This window comes from Rhineura floridana, chromosome 10, assembly GCF_030035675.1.
Source record: "Rhineura floridana isolate rRhiFlo1 chromosome 10, rRhiFlo1.hap2, whole genome shotgun sequence".
In the NCBI taxonomy this organism is placed as follows: Eukaryota; Metazoa; Chordata; class Lepidosauria; order Squamata; family Rhineuridae; genus Rhineura; species Rhineura floridana.
In genome coordinates, this window is record NC_084489.1 from 31,804,995 (window position 1) to 31,825,580 (window position 20,586).

Below are 20,586 nucleotides of genomic sequence, written 5' to 3' on the forward strand. Positions count from 1 at the left end.
TAAATCATAACACCATCATGACTACAGAAATAAAATGGGAGTTTGCTTCTGTTGCCCTGATGCTAAACCCATTTAGGCTGCAGTCCTGTGTCTACTCAAAAGTAAGTCCCATTACATTCAGTGGAGCTCACTCCTGTGTCAGTGGGGCTAGCATCGCAGCCTTACTTAGGAATAGGCACCATTTATTTTTTAGAAATGGATAATGCATTTTAGCAATAGAAATAATAAAATGAGCATTTGTAACCATGGACATCGCAGTCATCCATCCCCTGACTATAAAATGAATTATAAGAAGTGATGTAGAAAGGATGCTGCGATGACTACTGAAGCTCAAGTTCTATCCTGCCCCCATTATATGCTGCCCTCCGGGTCTTCATTCCCCCCCACAGCCTGTGGGTCCTGGATCTCGGTCCGAGGTTCATCCCGAGCCGGCCCGTTGTCAACTTTCTTGTCTGCTGCTTCTCCCCTTCAGGAGCGACTCTAGTTTTAGGAGGTGTTGCTTTGTTTATTCTGCTCTATTCGCTGCCAGAAGCCGGGCGCTAATCATTTTCCCCCTCCACGTACCCGTACGCGGCTTTGGGGGCTCTCCAGCCTTCTTTCTGAGGTGACAGAAGAACGACCCAGTAAGAAGCCGGCGTGGGCAGCTTGAAGCTAGTCCTGGAAGAGCAGCGGGACCGTCGCGCCCCCTCCAGCTGCGGCGCTTCCCTCCAGCCCCTCATTCCCTCCCAAAGCCGGATTCAGTTTCTTTCTTTCTTTCTTTTTCTACCTTCCCTCCCTTTTGGCGCGCGCTCGCGCGCGCCCTTTTCCTCAGTTCCAGCCGGGCTGCTCTTTTTTGCCGTTTTCTCTCTCTCCCGGCTCATGGCTGGCTGAGGGCGGCTCAGTGGGCGCGCAGGGACACCCTCCTGCAGGATGAAGAGCTCAGCTGGTGGCTGGCGAGAGAAGCTGCTCGGAGCCAAAGCCCAGTCCAAGAGCGGTAAGTTAGGGGAGCATTCGCGCCCGCCCCCATGGATTCCTCTCAGGTTTTGGTGAAGAGAACAATCCGCTCGCACCTCTTTCTCTCCCTCAGATATATTCTCTTGGTTGTAAATCCCCCCCCCGGGTTTAAAGGTGGGAAGAGGGGTAACAACGAATCCGCACAGCGGTTTGTCTCCGGCCGCGTTGGCTGCTTCGAGGCGCCTCATGTTAAAGAGGCGCAAAAAAAGAGGGGGGGAATGAAGGAAGCGAGGGGAAGACCCCGTAGAGATGAATCGCGTTGCTGCACTAGGCTGCCAGATCAAAGTTTCCGAAAAAGGAAGCGCTTTTTGGAAATTGTTGATGTCTGAGGCGCGTTTCTTGCTTTCTGCAGGGGACTGGATGGGGGGATGATGATCCATTCGGTTCTATAGGCTTGGGGTCTTTCGAAATAAGGAAGGCGTCTGCGAAAAGACAGACTCACACAGCCCCCTACCTTGCTCTCTTCAAAGTGTCAGAGACCTGAGACAAACACTCCTAAACTGGCAGGTGATGTGTATTGCTTAGCCAGTCTCTGCACAAAGAACTCCTGCTCTGTGACTCTCTGCTGGGACCTGCCTGTGATGAAATGTCTCTTGAACTGCTTCTACTTATGACTTTTTAGTTCTTGCCAAAGCTAAAGGGCAGGGCCCTCTTTTTCATGCTCATCCCGTATCTCAAATACATTTATTTGGAGTACTCTTGGGTTGACTGTAAATTACTCTTCATGGTGAATGCATAATTTCTAACATTACAAGTGTGGGAGTTCAAACCTCCCAGGGAAACTCATACTCTGAACTAAAGGCATTTCCTCTTTCTCAGAACAAATATATTCTGTGCATGCTCCAAGGCATTCTTTTTAAGCTTCATGTGAGTCTTGGCACAGTAAAACAGCTACCAGGGCTAGAACTGTGGTGAGCAATGGCTAAAATCAGTTGAGCCAAAGATTTGTTGTAAGAGCACTTAGGAATGCCAATAAATCTAAAGTGAACACTCCAAACCTTACTGTCCAGCACATTCTGGAGCTTAAATGATTGGAAAGCATTTTTATTATTATTTTAGAAAACATGCTTTGCTTTTCTGTGGGCAGAAGACAGATGTGTATTTCGCTGGTTTATCTGGTGAAAATTCTGCAGAACCTGATTTTGGAGTAAGAGGAAAGAATATTTTGATATGAGGGACTCATCTTTGTTGATAGGTGAACTATAGCTAAGAACTGTAAGGCTTTCCTGTCCTTGCCATCTATGTTGATATACGCAACCAATTACATACTGAGAGAATTAAAGTGGTATGACATCTGTTTAGAGAATGACTCTTTCTGTGTGTGTTTTCCCCTTTGGTTTAGCTGGGGTTTCAAGGCTGTTTTTTAACTGTACCTAACACAAGACAATGCAAGTACCCAAAATGGATAATTAAAAATTATGGAGCTGCAGCTCAATGTGTTTTGGTTTTGAAAATATTTGTGCTGTTTGTTGCTGAAAGTCTTTCTGCAGAAACTAACTTTGGTGCTTATAAAAAGGGGGGGCAGGCTGAAGATTCTTTAAGACAAGGTTTAAAATAGTAACATCTGGTGACGATTGTGTAGTTCTAACTGGGGACTTAGTGCTACTAACTCTGTGTTTATTAATTGGAGCAATTAAGAACATAAGAACATAAGAAGAGCCTGCTGGATCAGGCCAGTGGCCCATCTAGTCCAGCATCCTGTTCTCACAGTAGCCAGCCAAGTGCCTGGGGGAAGCCCGCAAGCAGGACCTGAGCGCAAGAACATTGCCATGAAACTTAACTGAAATGCTTCTTTCAGACAGATTTTTGGCTATTTTAGAAAAGAAGAATTCCTAATACTACTCCTACACCTACACCTGCCTCCTACTTTCAGTTACTGTGGCTTTCTCATTACACTCTCACTTTGTGAAAAGCATACAAATAGATCAAGCATTGACTGGGAAAATAACTATGCATGAAGGGCTTGCTATCCAATGCAGAAAATATGAAGTTAAAGAAAATATATGTTTAGGCTACAACCCCATACCTACTTACTACATTCAACTAAATAGGACTTGCTTCTGGGTAGACATTGGATTGCACTGTTAAATTTCTTTTATCTACAGCCCCATGCCCCTGTCAATTGTTACTTATAAAGATAATACAGATTTAAAAAATATATATAGATAAATGCATCAAAATCAATGTAGGTGTCCAGGATGGATGGGTATTTCATAACAATCTAAATCACAGGTATGTGGCTCAAAGCCTGAAGCTACATGTCTGTGAATTACTCAAAAGAAAGTTCCATTAAATTCAGTGGAACTTGCTCCCAAGTAAGCGCATATAGTTGTTTGCTTTAACAACTTTGTAAGGTGGGTTAAGCTATTTACAGTGCTATCTTATGCATATCTCCTAAGGAATAAATAGTTTGCTTAATGTTTATACTTCACTTTTCTTGTAAAGAAAGTAGTCAAAGCACCTTATGGTAGTAATGATGATAAAAAACCTGTCCAATGCTATCTAGTAAATTAAAACTGAGTAGAATTTGAATCAGAGTTTGACAAATCCAAAACTTTTTAAGCCACTTTATCACAAAGTTTTAAAAAAAGTTCATAAAATTTTAGTAGGCAAACAAGTGTCTTCCATGTTGACTTTTAATATGTTCTCAGAAATTATCAGAAATATGCGGTTTTATGTATTGCAGAAGCACAACTGTGAGGTACGAATTATATTTCAATGAAGATTTGTTAATGCTCTTTCCATCAGAATCTCTTGCTCAGCCAAGTCTAGGATGTTTATTATTAACTAGATATGTGAAGGCTCAGAAAAAAAACAGAAAAATGAAGGAAAAAGGGTACCTTCCTTTCCCCCCCCCAAAGTTTTTTGTTTTTTTTCCTGAAAAATTAGGAAACACACACACATCCAAAAATTTTCTGGGTTTTTTTCTGGGCCTTTTTCTGGGCCTTCATATCTCTAGTATTAACCATGCCCCTAACTAGGGTACAGCAAATTGTGCTGATGTAACTATTATTGGCTGCAGTTTCAGTTGCAGGTCATGTGTGAACAGGTTGTGTCTCATTTTACTAAACATAGCCCACCAGCCATGTGCTTGCCAACTTTTTTTTTTTTTTTAGTTCCAGGAAGATAGCAAAACTAAGAGGCATTTGTTGCAGGCGATGTCTAAAATTATGGAAATTGCTATGTAGCATCTGCCTTGCATGCAGAAGGGTCCAGGTTCAATCCTCACAATCTCCAGGTCTCCCTAGGAAAGATTCCCTGCCTGAAACCCTGGAAAGCAACTGCAGTCAGTGTAGGTAATACTAACCTACATGGACCAATGGTCTGATTCTGTGCAAAACAGCTCCCTGTATTCCCACAACACTGAGGCTTTATGCTGGTGTGGTGAAAATCCATCTCCCAGAAATCACATGCACCACTTTGTCTGTGTAGTTGCATTATAAGCAGCTAACCACATAAATGACTGCATGTATGAAGTGAATGTAAGCAGGTTTCAATGAGGAACCTGAAAGTTAATGAATCAGAGTTGCCTGCCTCTCAGTACAGTCCTATACGTGTTCACTCGTAAGTCCCATTATGTTCAATGTAGCTTACTGCCTTTAAAATGTGTTTAGGATTGCGACATGGATGGCTCCAGAAAGTAATTCATAAATTACCACAGGAAAGTAGATGTGTGCGAGTTCTTCCAAGCTCACCTCAGATTAATTTGAAATGATCCAAGAACTTCTAAAACGTTCAGATCTTTTATAATTTCTCCAAAGTAAATGCACCCCATCCTTGCCACTTTTCCTATCTCCCCCAAAATACATAGTCCTTTCCCTTTACCTGCTTTGCAGGTGGCTATGGTAGAAGCAACAGCAGGGGAGCACAGGGCAGGAGAAGAGCTTTCCCCCCTTTCCTCCCTTCTTTGTTGGCCTTACAACCTGGATAACAGCACAGTAGGACACTAAGCCCAACTGTCATGGGAGATGCAGCTCTAATGACTGCTGCAAGGGAAAACAACTCTCTCTGAGAAAGGTATGGGGGAGTGTAGGCTGGCGCGGGAAGGAGGAACACAATAGATTTCGAAAACAAGTGCATGGGTGGGGGGAGCTGGAAATACTTATCTCACTTAGATTTTAATCTGAGCCAGAGGATAATTTTAGGTACCTGTAAAGTTTGCTGCTTCTTTAAGAACAGCTTTTATGAAACCCCAACGTGTTTCCAAAACCTGCCTAGGAGAACTTTGCTAGCAACTCTATGGGCAAGCCGCGTGTAGTATTCTACTATGTGCCATGAAGCTCCAGCGGGTCCTTCTCCCTTGCAAATCAACCTCAGGAGGGGGCAATTGGCATAGCTGCTTTTGTCCCCACCAGTGTTCCAGACCTGTGTTTATCCTGCAAATATCACTATGGTGGACTGTATAAAAACACCTGTGTGTGTCTCTGTGTGGTGGAATGTTTCAAGGAATAAGCAACTAGCAGAGGAAGGGTTAAGCACCCCCTCGTTGCCTAGCTTCCCTGTTATTTTCAAGAGATATATGTCTACCAGGACATTGTTACATGAAGGTACAATGTCATGTGCTTGCCCCTAAAAGTCACAGGAACCAAAGGCAAAGTCAGAAAGTTGGGTCTGAGGCCTTTTAATGTAGCACCCACAACTACTGCAAGCTCCAAGAAGGAATAGAGTAGCTAAGAATCTGTAATCAAGTCACTTAAGCTGAAGGGCCTGGTAAAAGGGATGAGTGAAAAAGGAAAAGAGAGGACCACATCTATTGGAAAGTTGCTGTTCTTATTTCAGGCTGCAAGCTTAGACATAACAAGGGAAAGCTGTTACTGACAACTGTGTTTGAGAGGAAAGGGATATACAAAATGACAACATTTGTGCAACAGTTCTGAGAGTTTTTCCCTGTCAAGATGGTAGAAGAAAGAACAGGACAATTGTTCTTTCTAAAGGGTGGTTTTAGGATCTTGTGAACAGGTGCTTGGTGACTGTAGTGGTATATGTAGGGAAAGGCTTTCTGATCTGTTATACAGAAAAAGTAACATATAAGCAACAATCAGAGGTCAACTAGTACATAGTGAAGCTGGCAGTGGAATTTATCTGACATGCAGCCTGATCCTATCTATTTATGCTTACTCAGAAGTCAATCCAATAAGTTCAAGGGATTTTATTCTCAGGTCCTAAGTGATTATAGACATGCAGTGCAATCCTAGTTTTGTTTATTCAGAAGTAAGACCCACCGAATTCAGTGGAATGCACTCAGAAGAAAGTATGTGTAGGACTGTAACATTAAAGAAGTTTTTGAACACATGTAAAGTATAACTGAAAATCATATGAGCAATGTTTATCAGTTATGTCAGAGGGAGGGAATCTCCAGCCTGGGAGGCAATTTGGGGTTCCCAGGCCGTCCCATTTGGCGTGTGAGACCATTTTGGGCCAGCCACACCCACCTGTCCTACATCTGATGTCATATATGCCAATTGGCAGTGCCTGTAAAGTCCCTTGTACAGCACTTCCCAAGCACTCAACAACCAGCTGATTGTCAGGCATTTGGAAAGAGCTGGGCAAAGGGCTTTGCAAATACTGTGCTTAGTGTTTCCCAAGAGTTGAGCCCAGGGTTTGCAAAGCTTGCTCAGCCCTGTGTGCAGTGCTTTCCAAATGCCTGACAATGAACTGATTATAAAAAGTTTGCACAGGGCTGAGCAGCCCTTTGAACTATCTTTCCCTACCCCACAGGTCAACTTTGACAGGTGTCAGTCACCTGATGTCATTATGATTTCTGATGACTGACAGGTGGGTGATCCCATCCACCTGTCAAAGCTGGCCTGCAGGGGTGGGGAGAGATAAAAATCAAGCCTGCCAGGCCAAAAGATTTATCCCTCTCAGAGTTAGGTTTTTCCTGCATCTTACTAAAAATATTAAAATACCCTGTACCCGTGATGCAGCAAATATGATCAAAAAATGTTTCATACTGAACTTTAGTGTCACACACTCGCTATTGTATTTCTACTTTTTGTACTTTAGTCTTTTAAAAACCACTGATTTTTGACTGATTAATACATTTTAATTATGGAAATAGTTTTTGCAGGTTTTAATGTTAAGTTTAGATTTGGAATATCTAGGTTCAAAACGCTGCCAAGGAAGTTGGCTGCTCCTGGAAAAGTCACCTTTTCAACTTAACTTACCACACAAAATTGTTGTGACCTTAAATGCCACAGTAAAAAATGGAAATAATAAATATTAAATAATATAAGATGATATTGAGAGAGGAAATTAAGGTATATATTAAAGATCTGAACATCATATTAGCACTTTTATATTATCTAGACGTCCAAAAATTGTTTACAAAAGATTATTGGAATTTTAGCCAAGTTATTCTATTTAATGAGAGTAATATCCCTGGAAAAACTCTGGAGCAGATTATAAAGCAGTCAATCTGTAAGCACCTTGAAAACAGAATTGCCTGGTCAGAAGCATCCCAAACCCTGAGATTTTGGGGGCAGGCCCGAGTGCCGTCATGGGGCGGGCCCGAGTGCCGTCATGGGGCGGGCCCGAGTGCCGTCATGGGGCGGGCCCGAGTGCCGTCATGGGGCGGGCCCGAGTGCCATCATGGGGCGGGCCCAAGTGATGTAATTAAGCATGATACATTAAGCATCAACCAAAGTTGCTTGGCGCATACAATTCATACAAAAACATTTATCTGATTGGAAATTAAGATGGAAATCTTAGCTTAAAGATGGAGCCTGGGTAGGGAACAATTAATCTAGCCAATTCGCTTCTGGCAAAAAGAGTTCAAGTGCCCTCAGGCCAGGCCAGTCACCAGAAGGCCACTGTAGGAAGAAAGGAGCCTAGTGTTGTGGAGACGTTAGATGGGAGCACTCAGGAGTAAAGATGGATGCCCAAAGAGATGCAATTCTAAACACACTTACTAAGGGACCATAGAACTCAATAGGACTTACTTATCAGTAAATATGGTTTGGATTGTGTTGTTGACAAAGCAAAGATATCCATATCCAAGTAGGGTTGGCAACCCCCGGCCTGGGATGCCCTGCCTCTACCTTTTAACATCCAAATTTCTTTACAGATTTGACCCTTCACTTCAGAAAGAGGTCTGAGTTGTAAGAAGATTCTCTACCCTTTTCTGTCTCGTCTGTGGGCTGCTATAAACTCACTTTATCAGCCAACCCAATTCCAGTGAATATAATTGACAGAGAGAAAGCACACATGATTTGGTCTACCTTCATAGGCAGCAGCTTGGGAACAACAATTGCAGCCACACTTCCAAATATGTGAATTCTCTTTTACCACTATTGGGCAAGAAACAAACAACAAGATGCATCATCACTGGGTTTAAGAAGGTTGAGGGGAGCGCATGGAACCACTGTTGTTGCTTCTATGGATAAAAAGGAGTGAGGATAAAGGTAAATGAAATGCAAATAGAAAAAGAACAAAAGACAGTGATTTCTTAAATGCAGTACCATACCAACCAAGATTCCTATGAGTAAGGCAGAAAACTAAGCATCTCACAACCAGTCAGGATTCCTAACCAAAAACCAAAAATATGAAAAATGAAGAAATATTTGTATAAGCATGACTATCAAATATATTTATTATTTATATAACCTGTAAAGATATTTATAGTGCAATCCTACGTTTATTTATTCAGAAGCAAGTCCCAATGTATTCAGTGGGGCTTATTCAAACAGGGACAGAACTGCAACCACAAGTGATAAGCAACTTCATTCACACAACCACTTACCATATGCTCAGAGGCACATGTTACCAAATTCCTGCAAGCTACTCAGCAAGTGGATTGGACTGTGAAAGACCAACCCACATTGTGTTTGCATTTTGACAAATTTGTAGGGCAATACAATATCTCAGAAAGGAGGTCCGGTCTCCTGCTCCCCTGGTGCATTCACGATAGCTGCCCAATTTCCCTGCTTTTTAAAGTTTGATAGAAATATCTGTGGGCTATAGGTGCATTCTTAAACTGCAAGGTGTTTTGCCTGTTAGTGAATTTCTCTGCTTTTTAATCCGGGAGGTAAGAAATGAGATCCTGTGCAAGCTTGCTGAGAATGCATTGATCATTTGCATGCTTATTGAGTTCAGTGGGATTTACTCCTGTGCAATCATGCTTAGGATAGGTAAAACTGACCGGGGAGAGGGAGGGATGGCTGGAGTGGGCAGGGAAGGAGGAAGAAGGAAGAGGGGAGGGGAGGAGGAAGGGAAAGGAGAGGGGAAGGAGGGGAAAGGCAGGTCTGATCATTTGCATGTTTATTGAGTACAATGGAATTTATTCCTATGCAATCATGGTTAGGATAGGTAAAACTGACCATGGGGGAGGAGCAGGGGGAGGGGAGAGGAGAGGAGAGGGAAGGAGAAAGGGAAGGGAGTGGGGAGCAGAAGGGGGGAGGGGAAAGGAGGGGATTAGAGGGAGAGGGTCAAAGGAAGGGGCAGGGGAGGGCAGGTTTGATCATTTGCATGCTTATTGAGTTCAATGGTATTTACTCCCGTGCAATCATGCTTATGATAAGTAAAACTGCCCATGGGGAGGAGGAGGATGGGGAGGGGGAAGGGGGATAGGAATGGGGAAGGAGGAGCAAGAGGGAGGGGATAGCAGAAGAAGGGAGGGTGGGTTTGATCATTTGCATACAGTGGGATTTATTTCTGTTCAGTCATGCTTGAAAATGGAAATGGACTGCCTTCATGCCAATTCCAACTTTTGACAACCCTATGAATAGGGTGTTCATGGTAATCGGTATTCAGAGGTGGTTTTACCACTGACTTCCTCTGAGGCTGAGAGGCAGTGACTGACCCACAGTCACCCAGTGAGCTTCATGGCTGTGTGGGAATTCGAACCCTGGTCTCCCAAGTCATAGTCCAACACTGACCGAGGGGCAGGGAGGGTAGGGGGAGGGTAGGATATCGGCTGGGTGGGAACTGGGCAGAAGGGAAGCCCTTTTCCTTTCCAAAAGGAAAACATTCTGAACAGTATCATTGCTTTTCAGCATTTCCCCCACCTTTTAATTCTACAGTAGGCACATGTAGCCTCCCACCCAAATTTAAACCAAAGCTGTCTCTGACCACATCCACACCAGACCTTTATTTCACTTTGGACAGTCATGGTTTCTCTCAAAGAATCCTGGGAAGTGTAGTTAGTGAAGGGTGCTGAGAGTTGCTAGGAGACACCCTGTTCCCCTCACAGACTTCAATCAGAGTGGCTGACTGTTAAACCAGTCTGGCCACTGAAGCTTTCTCAGTGGAACATGAGTCTCCTCTCAACACCCTTCACAAACCACACTTCCCAGGATTCTTTGGGGGAAGCCATGACTGTCTCAAGTGAAATCAAAGTCTGGTGTGGGTGTGGCTCCCTGATTAGGCAAGCCCAGCAGCTGTGGGTCTGGCTTTTAGAATACTGACAGTTGGTTCTTACTGAGCATGCCTGATGTTATCATAGGGTTCCAGTCAAAATTTCTTAAATTAATTAAAAATCAGCCAGGCATTTCTTTAACTTTTAAACTGCAGAAGATGAAGATCAATGTATGGGGCAAGGTCAGTATTAGGATTATAGGTACTCTGTGAACATGGCTGATTTTTAATGAATTTCAACAGATTATGAGAACTCTCAGAGAAAAAAGTCCAAAAGGGCTCTGGAGTTTCTCTCTCTCTCTTTAGACTTTGATCTCTCTATTCTTTCTGACTGTTTTGTTTATTGCCATGAAAATTGAGAGGGTTGTTAAGCAAGTGTTTCTGAGTTCAGGACTATAAGTTTTGTAAGGTTTTGTTTTGAAATGAGCTTATGGGAAGCATCAGAATGGCATGGGGGTATTTTCAATTTAACCTTGCGGAATGTAAAAAATCCACGCTGGCTATAGTATACAGCCACTCTTGTGGCTGTATAATCTTTAACTTCAAAGAAACACTTCACTTTCTAAGTGTGACATCTCCAAATGTTAGCTTTGGTTAAGAATGTCGATCATTTCCTTTATCAGCACCATGGTTTTATGTGAAATATGCTTATAAGAAAAACTCACAGGGGTGACAAACAGGAAACTAGTATTTATCTGTCTTATAATGAATTCAGTACTGCATGATCTTAGCAGTATTTTAAAGCTGTAAACCAAATTGGGTTTTGGGTTTATTGATGCATGAATGCAGATACGAAATAACATTTGTAGGGATAATACTATTTTGAACCCAGAGTGGAAGGAAGGAAGGTAGGTATAAAAAATATTATTCAGTTGGGAATTGGTATAGGTGGTTCTTGTATTTCTGCATTTGCTTTGACACCAAACAAAATCTATTTCTGCATTATCCCCCAATATAAATTTTACTTCATTCTGAAGGTAGAAGGAACTGATTGAGCTCAGTTGAGTTCTTTTTTACTTTACTACAACTAAGTTATTGGATAACGTGCATTTTTCTTTCAGATTCTCATCTGAATCGTAAATATTTTTATCTGAGTCCTAAATATTCTCGGTACTGTCATAGGAATCTATGAATGTCATTTGTGCAGCTGTTGAGGTGCATAGAACAGAACAGCTGGTTCAACCTAAGCATTTATATGCTGTCACAGTGAAATTGGCCATAAGCAGTATTTATTTACCCATATTCTCCTGCTGGTTGTGTGTATTACACAGAATGCTGATATATTTCATTTAAGTTATAATTCTTCTGTATGTAGAGCTCTTCCTTTTGGCTGCTGGAAATGTATACAGCCCAGGATCTCAAGACATATGGCATTTTCAAATAAAGTCATCAATGTTTCATAGTTCTGACTTCCTCTCATAAATATGTGTCTACACAAAGTTAAATGGAGCCAACAATGAAAAACACAGTATTTGTAGTAATGATAAAACAATGCACTCTGTTTTCATGACCACTGCAATTTTTATGTAAATGCATTTTCAAAATACAACCATTTTTTACCACATAAAAAATGGCCATTAATTGATGTCTAATAAATATCTTGCAAAACATTTCAAGATTGGACCATGTTTCAAAGCAGTACATTTGAAACATATGCATGCCATCAACATGTGTGTCTACTTAAGGAAACATCAGTCTAACATTGATTTATATACATGACAATCATGTTTAAAGTGAATTAATGTTGACATACTGCATTTACTGCACAATTGTGTGCATATTTAGCTGGAAGTTTAGTGTCTCTGAGTTCAAATGAGACTTACTCCCAGGTATATGTGTATAGGATTGCAGCCTTAAAGTTGCTGAGATCTAGACAGGCAGTTGTAAGTGCTTATGAATACTATTGGATTAGATTGCTTTGAAATACATTAATGGAAATTACTGTATAAATCAAGCAAGTAGTCCTAGATGCACCACAATATGTCAGAAAAGAAAAGTTTATTGCAGCCAGGGACATTTTGTGCAAAGAAACATGTAAAGTTGAAATAGTCTCCCAATACCAAACACTTACTGGAAAAGTTGCAAAATATTGTGTTAATGATATGGTCATGCAAGGAATTTGTCATAGGGAATTGAGACATGCTATTAGCTGGAAAGAGGGACACAGGAGCAAGGAACAGGGTAAGAGGTAGACTAGGAGCAGCACAGGCAGTGGTTAATTTGTTTTGTACTAGTGATGTCAGTTTAATGGAGCAGACCATGTTTAAATCTGTATTTCTTGCATCAGATCATAGGATGCCATCCTATTAGGGCATTATAGAATATCTCCCGGTTTGATTTATAGGGTTCTTAAAACCCTGAAGAAAACTCTCCAACCTACTGCTGTTTGCTTGTTTTCTGTCATTCTTCCACTGATCTGCTGCTGCTTTTGCCCCAGTTTCTACCCCCTTTCTTTAGTTAGGGATCCTTTCACCTTTAGTAGAATGATCACAGCCAGTCTGGGTGGGACCACAAGGCCAATCAGATTTATCCACAGACTGAGATCTCTGATGGGCCAAACGAAGGTGATTTACAGTGGGGGCAATTCTTCTGGAGCTGACCTTATGAGACTGGTCAGGATTATTATGGCAGATAAAACATATGCAGGGCAATAACTCATGAACAGACTTAACACGTCCATGTCCCTCACATTGACCCCCCCCAAATGGCTAATAGGAATAGGCTTTTGATGCTGATAGAATTGTGCCCCTTTTGAGTGAGTCCTAACTTCAATTGATTTTGAACAGTTGCCTTTCAAAGCAGTTTCTCTATTGGACCATACTGCTTGAAAGCCTCATCTTTCTTTCTTTTTTAGAATAAGTATTAATAGGCATACCTTTCTTTTCTAGTTCTACAATATGTGGATTCTAAAGTATTTGCAGTTAAGCATTTAGTAATAAGCTCGTGGATTGTAACAGGTCTGAATTTCAATCTTGCAATCTGGAATAAAGTACTATATATGTTTGCAAAATGAAAGTGTCATGAGTAGGGCTGGGCCAATTTTTAAAAACAGTATTTGTTTATTTATAAAAGTATTTATATAACTCCTTCTCACACAATGTCAGTCCACAGCACAACAATATAAAACCATTAAAAACCATTATAAGCAGTACATAATAATGATTAAAATGACTAGTTACTAAAGGAAACTTTATACAACTGCACAGGCCTGTTGGCATAAAAAAGTCTTCAAGAGATGGCTGAAAGTCAAAGTGAGTATGCTTGCGAAGACTGCAATCCAATACATGTCTACTCAGAAGTAAGCTCATTTGGGTTCAATGGGACTTACTCTCAGGTGTATTGCATTGCAGCCTTAATCTCTGCTGGAAGAGTGTTCCACAGCATGGGACAAGCAACACTAAATGCCTGACTTCTAGCTGAGGCCAGTCTGGTGTCTGTAACATGAGAGAAGACTAACAGTTTTCCTCCAGATTATCTCAGTGATTGGGTTGGCATATAAGGGTTCAGGCAGACTTTACGGTATGAGGATTCTAGTTGTTCAGGGTTTTGTACATCAGCACAAGAGCCTTGAACTTGGTAACATATGAGCAGCCAGTGTAGATGTTTTACCAGGGGTTTCACATGCTGTTGGCCATCTACCCCCTGAGCAGTCTAGTGGCTGCATTTTACACCAGCTGGAGCTTCTGGACCAGGCCTGAAGGCAGCCTCACAATGCAATAATCCCATTTTGAGGTTACCAATGTGTGGACTACAGTGGCCAAGTTTCTCTGATCCAGCCATAGCTGGTGTACCAAACAAAGCTGGTGAAAGGCACTCCTAGCCATAGAGGTCACTTGCACCTCTAATGACAAAGTTGTATTCAGGAGTACCCCCAAGCTACGTATTGTACAGGGAGTGTAACCTCATCCAGAACAGGCCTCTGGCCTATCTACTGGACGTGGGAACCACCTACCCACAGAGCTTCCATGTTCTCAGTTTATTGGCCCTTATCCAGTTCACCAGTGCATTAAGACACCAGCCTCTGATTCAGATTTCATGGAAAAGTAGAGCTGCGTGCCATCGGCATACTGATAGCACCATGCTCCTAAACTCCTAATAACTGCTCTCAGTGGCTTCATATAGATTTTAAATAGCTTTGGGGACAGAATAGTGACCTGCAGAACCCCCATAGCACAGGTACTAGGGAGCAGAAGAGTACTCCCCCAGTGCTACTTTCTCGACTTGACTATGCAGGTAGTTATAGACCCACTGTAGTACAGTGCTTCCAATTCCCATCCCACAAATAATTCGAGAAGGATAACATGGTATTTGAATGTTCATCCCCACATTTGTGGGCAGTATATGGTAAAAAGGGGAGGAAAATCACTGGTGCTTCCTTGTTCCTTCCATGCTGGCTGTCACCCCATAATTTGGGGTGGCATTCTGGGTAAAAATATAGTCTTACTAAGAAGATTTATGTAACTTTACAGTTGAAAATGAAGACATTGAGCTTGTCAAGGATTATCAATACCTCGGCACAGTCATTAACCAAAATGGAGACAATAGTCAAGAAATCAGAAGAAGGCTAGGACTGGGGAGGGCAGCTATGAGAGAACTAGAAAAGGTCCTCAAATGCCAAGATGTATCACTGAACACCAAAGTCAGGATCATTCAGACCATGGTATTCCCGATATCTATGTATGGATGTGAAAGTTGGACAGTGAAAAAGGTGGATAAGACAAAAATCAACTCATTTGAAATGTGGTGTTGGAGGAGAGCTTTGCAGATACCATGGACTGCGAAAAAGACAAATAATTGGGTGTTAGAACAAATTAAACCAGAACTGTCACTAGAAGATAAAATGATGAAACTGAGATTATCATACTTTGGACACATCATGAGAAGACATGATTCACTAGAAAAGACAATAATGCTGGGAAAAACAGAAGGGAGTAGAAAAAGAGGAAGGCCAAACAAGAGATGGATTGATTCCATAAAGGAAGCCACAAACCTGAACTTACAAGATCTGAACAGGGTGGTTCATGACAGATGCTCTTGGAGATCGCTGATTCATAGGGTCGTCATAAGTTGTAATCGACTTGAAGGCACATAACAACAACAACAAATATTGTGACATAGTTCCATTATGAGGATTTAAATGTAGTGGCTGGCAGGATGGAAGAGTTTGGGGAAGTACCAGGTTTTTCTCTATCTTCCCATCTTCCCAATAGTTGAAACTCTCCTTACCTTTGAAACCAGTGAATAGGGCTGCAAAAGTGAGGGTCCTTCTTGTTTCAATTCTACCATGAGTTTATATAATAATTTATTTACCATTCCTTTTTGCCACTAAAAGGCATTCAGGAACACTTACAAGAAAACTAATTTTAACTATAAAATAATTAATCAAAACAAATAAATGAAATTAACTAAAAAAGTAGCAGACAGGCTCAGAGTTTTAGCTCTACCAAAAGAACTAAAATAATCTGAAGAAATACGTATTTTTTACCATTTCATGTATCTTGATGGTAAGTCATCCAAAATTCTTAGAAACAGGGCAGTATCCTTCCCATGAAGGCCCAGTGCTTACAAGTGATTTCCATTGGACATAAGAGAGGTCAGCCCCCCCGTGCACATCAGATGTCAGGATGCAGGATTGGGGCCCTGAGAATTCAGAAGTCGAAGAAAGGGAGGGGGTCGTTTATCCAGAATTGTGCGAAGAAGCAGGAGAAGAGGGGGAGGAAATCCCAGAGATAGAACTGTCTAGCAGTAAAGACCTTGGAAGGCTCACAGACTCCCTTGAAGTTCCCACGCCTCCTCCCCCCTTGAGTTCAGAGCAGTTAGAGGGAGAGGGAGGGCCTCCTGAGCCAGGGACAAGCAAAGAGAAACCGCCAGACAGTCTAAACATTACCCCCCCGCTTTCACCCATACCAGAGTCAGAGCCTTCAGAAGGGGAGGAGGACGTGCTTCCTCCTTCACCGCGCACCAGGAGGCAGCTAAAGCGAAGAGAAAGGAGGGGGAAGAGAAGGGTGGTGGATGAGAGCACTTTGAGGCAGAGTGAGAGAATTCGCGCCCGTTTTCCCCCTTCTTAAGGGACAGGAGAGATAGTGACCCCTTGTTCTGTCAACTCTCTTGTATGTCGCAGGATATGTTTTGTAGTGCAACTTCATGAGAAGACGTAGTTTGTGTCTGGATATTACTTTAATAAAGACTGAATTGCTTTCATCAACTGGTCTGGTTCCTGAGTCCCATCCTGGATACGACATCAGAGCATGCAGAATCAATGCACCAGGTATAATGAAGACTAGATGGTTTGTGCATGATATCCAATCTTTTCCACTCCACCCAGTGAAAGAACATTGTGTGCTGATAGGATAAGCCTTTTTATACCAAATGAGATCTGCTCATGTGGGGAAGGATTTTGTCTATAGTGTTGTTACAGTGACCATGCCAATGATTCTGGTGGAAAATGGAAAGCATGTAATAATAGCTTCACTGATAAGGGAGACATAACCAGGTCTCAATCTTTGTAGTGAAATTATTTCAGAGAGAACCCTTTCAGAGAGTTGATAGTATGTTTTTTATGTTTGAGAAACTCTGGCTCAATAACATTTATACTCACATCTGGAAGTTTCCAGTCTTTGAATTCTGCTCATAGTCTCAGGCTTTTGTCTTTCCATTCAGCCTTGCTATGTTATAACAATGAATCATCGTATCCATTAACTAAACTTGGAATGTCTGCCTAGGCACTGAATTTGTTTCATCACATTGCGATAATAATTTATTGGAGTCTTGTCAATTTGACAACTTTCCCAGATGTATTTGGGTTGGATTTCACTCAATGTTGTTCTGAGCAACAGAAGGATAAGACATCACAACATTTGAATATCCTTAATTTTATTCTGTGCCCTGTGTGTTGTCCTGCCTTGGTAAGGGACAACAGAGGAATCTGGAGGAAGCAAGGGTTTGGAGCAGAAAGCTGTAGCAGGACTGACAGGCAGCAAGTTAATATCCACTCAAAGGTCACAGGTCAAAAAGCAAGAATGACCAGATACAGGTCCTTCAGAACCCTGGACAGGTCCAAGTAAAAAGACAGCTTGTCCTGAAAAAGTCTCAGCTGGACTTTCCTCTCAGACCCCTCCCTTGGTGGAGAATAGATATCCTTAAAGGGATAGCTCTGGCTTAGATACTGCCACTCCATCATTTTCTACATTGACTCTTACCAGACGTGATATAGTAGTGAGTAGATATGACATATCCTTTGGGGCAAGGATGCTGGCTACTTGGTATGGTCCAGTTCATGGGCTGTAGTCTCTGGAGGCCTTGGCTTGAAGGGTTCATGTTTGCGGGTCTCAGATTTTGCTTTTCTCTGGTTGCTAGTCAGTGCCCAGATCTGGTGCAGATTTGGGCCCTCACCCTCTGAGTCAATATCCAAGTCACTGTTGGTAGTCTGGGTTATCATATGTGTCAACTTAAAATAACCCAAGTGGCTCTGTTTTGAATCTAACTAACATGGAAAAGATAAGTATATGTTTTGGAGTTTGGAGATTTGCTTAGGGGAGGAAGCCTAGCTAGCACAGATCCCACATCCAATTGCTGGCATCTCCAATTAAAAGGATCAGACTACAGGTGATGGGGCCACAGCTGGAAAGAGAAAATGTAATCCTTTCCTCCTTACCTGTAACAACCCTCCCACCACAATTAGGTTTGAAAAAAGTCTTCTGTTGCCTACAAGTGAAGGCTTCTTTAAAGTCCATTGCAATGGATGCAGGGGAAGGAGGAATATTGTAGGCACCAGGGAAGGTCATGGAGAGTACACATTGGTGTAAATTCAGAGGAAAATCCCTTTTAGGTATTTGTGGTGCATTTAATTATTTATTTATTTGATTTAATTTATATACCGCCCTAAGCCCGAAGGCTCTCTGGGCGGTGTACATAAAAGGTAAAAGCAGGCACAATATATAAATATAATAAATATAATAACTCAAAAAACAAAAACACACAAACAATACGAGAACCAAACAACATCCAGAATACAACATAGTAATAAAATACTGTAAAAATACACTTTAAAATGCCTGGGAGTATAAAAAGGTTTTCACCTGGGACTGAAAAGATAGCAGCGTCGGCGCCAGGCGCACCTCATCGGGAAGACCATTCCGCAGTTCGGGAGCCACAACCGAAAAGGCCCTATTTCTAGTCACCATCCTCCGAGCTTCTTGATGGGATGGTACTCGGAGGAGGGCCTTAGATGTTGAGCGCAGTGTACGGGTAGTTTCATATTGGGAGAGGCGCTCCACCAGGTATTGCGGTCCCATGCCGTGTAAGGCTTTATAGGTCAAAACCAGCACTTTGAATTTAGCCCGGAAACAAATAGGAAGCCAGTGCAGACGGGCCAAAACAGGTGTTATATGAGCGGACCTTCTGGTCCGCGTCAACAATCTGGCCGCTGCATTCTGGACTAACTGTAGTTTCTGAACTATCTTCAAGGGCAGCCCAACGTAGAGCGCATTGCAGTAGTCCAATCTAGAAGTTACCAGAGCATGAACGACTGAGGCGAGGTCATCACTGTCCAGATAGGGACGTAGCTGGGCTACCAATCGGAGATGGTAGAAAGGATTCCGTGCCACTGAGGCTACCTGAGCCTCAAGAGACAGGGAAGGGTTGAAAAGAACTCCCAAGCTATGAACCTGTTCTTTCAAGGGGAGTGTAACCCCATCCAGAACAAGGTGAACATCCACCATCTGGGCAGAGAAGGCACTCATTAACAGCGTCTCGGTCTTGTCTGGATTAAGTTTGTCTGTTAGCTCCCATCCAATCCATTATCGCGGCCAGGCAACGGTTTAGTACGTTAACAGCCTCACCTGAGGAAGATGCAAAGGAGAAATAGAGTTGCGTGTCACCAGCATACTGGTGACAACGCACTCCAAAACTCCTGATGACCGCACCCAGCGGCTTCATATAGATGTTGAAAAGCATGGGGGACAGTACCGATCCCTGTGGGACTCCACAATGGAGAGTCCAGGGTGTTGAGCAGTGTTCCTCAAGCACTACCTTCTGTTGACGACCCACCAAGTAGGAGTGGAGCTACTGCCAAGCAATACCCCCAACTCCCAACTCCGTGAGCCTTCCCAGAAGGATACCATGGTCGATGGTATCAAAAGCAGCTGAGAGATCAAGGAGAATCAACAGGGTCACACTCCCCCTGTCCCTCTCCCGACAAAGGTCATCATACAGGGCGACCAAGGCTGTTTCAGTACCAAACCCAGGCCTAAAACCGGATTGAAATGGATCAAGATAATCAGTGTCATCCAAGAGTCCCTGGAGCTGGCCGGCCACCACCCGTTCCAGAACCTTGCCCAGGAACGGAACATTCGCCACAGGTCTATAGTTGTTCAAGTTATCTGGGTCCAAGGAGGGTTTCTTCAGGAGCGGTCTCACTACCGCCGCTTTTAGGCAGTCAGGGACCACACCCTCTCGCAAAGAGGCGTTGATTACCTCCTTGGCCCAGCCGGCGGTTCCGGTCCTGCCAGCTTTCACCAGCCAAGAGAGGCAAGGATCCAGCACAGACGTGGTCGCCCGCACCAGTCCAAGGATCTTGTCAACATCCTCAAGCTGCACCAACTGAAACTCATCCAATAAATGAGGACAAGACCGTGGTCTGGATGCTTCATTGAATCCAACTGCTATAATATTGGAGTCTAAGTCCCAACGAATGCAAGCTATCTTAGTTTGGAAGTGTCCACCGAACTCATCACAACGGGCTACAGATGAATCTATGGTATCCCGAGGGCCAAGATGTAAAAGCCCTCGTACAGTTTTAAAAAGCTCTGCTGGGCGGGAGAGTGATGCCTTAATACTGACAGCAAAATAACTCTTTTTTGCTGCCCTCACCGCTGCTGTATATCGCTTAGAGCAGGCACTTACCAAGGCATAATTGCATTCGTCAGGAGTGCGCCTCCATCTGCACTCAAGCCTCCTCCTCTCTTGCTTCACCGCTCTCAGCTCCGGGGTATACCATGGGGCTGTATGAGCTCTACATAGGAGGGGGCGCATGGGAGCGATCGTGTCAACCGCCCGGGTCATCTCCGTATTCCACAGTTCAACCAGGGCTTCAACAGGAGCACCAGTCTTCTCAGTCGGGAAATCCCCTAGAGCCCTTTGGAAACCCTCAGGATCCATTAGTCTCCGGGGCGGACCAATTTAATAGGTCCCCCACCCTTGCAGAGGGAAAGGGTCGCCGTAAGCCTAAACCTCAGCAAG

The 20,586-nt window shown here is 43.0% G+C and overlaps 1 protein-coding gene across 4 annotated transcripts in view; it reads left to right on the plus strand.

Annotated features, from left to right (window-relative positions):
• Positions 1-525: 525 nt before the first annotated feature.
• The window catches only part of ZNF385D (zinc finger protein 385D), a 708,505-nt gene continuing 688,444 nt past the window's right edge, over positions 526-20,586 (plus strand). For 3 of the 4 annotated variants that reach the window (XM_061586269.1, XM_061586273.1, XM_061586272.1), the window contains exon 1: positions 526-973. In XM_061586269.1, coding sequence (XP_061442253.1) covers positions 910-973 — 64 coding nt within the window. In that variant the 5' untranslated portion in view covers positions 526-909. The remainder of the gene's footprint in view (positions 974-20,586) is intronic. The other variant, XM_061586270.1, reaches the window with a different exon arrangement.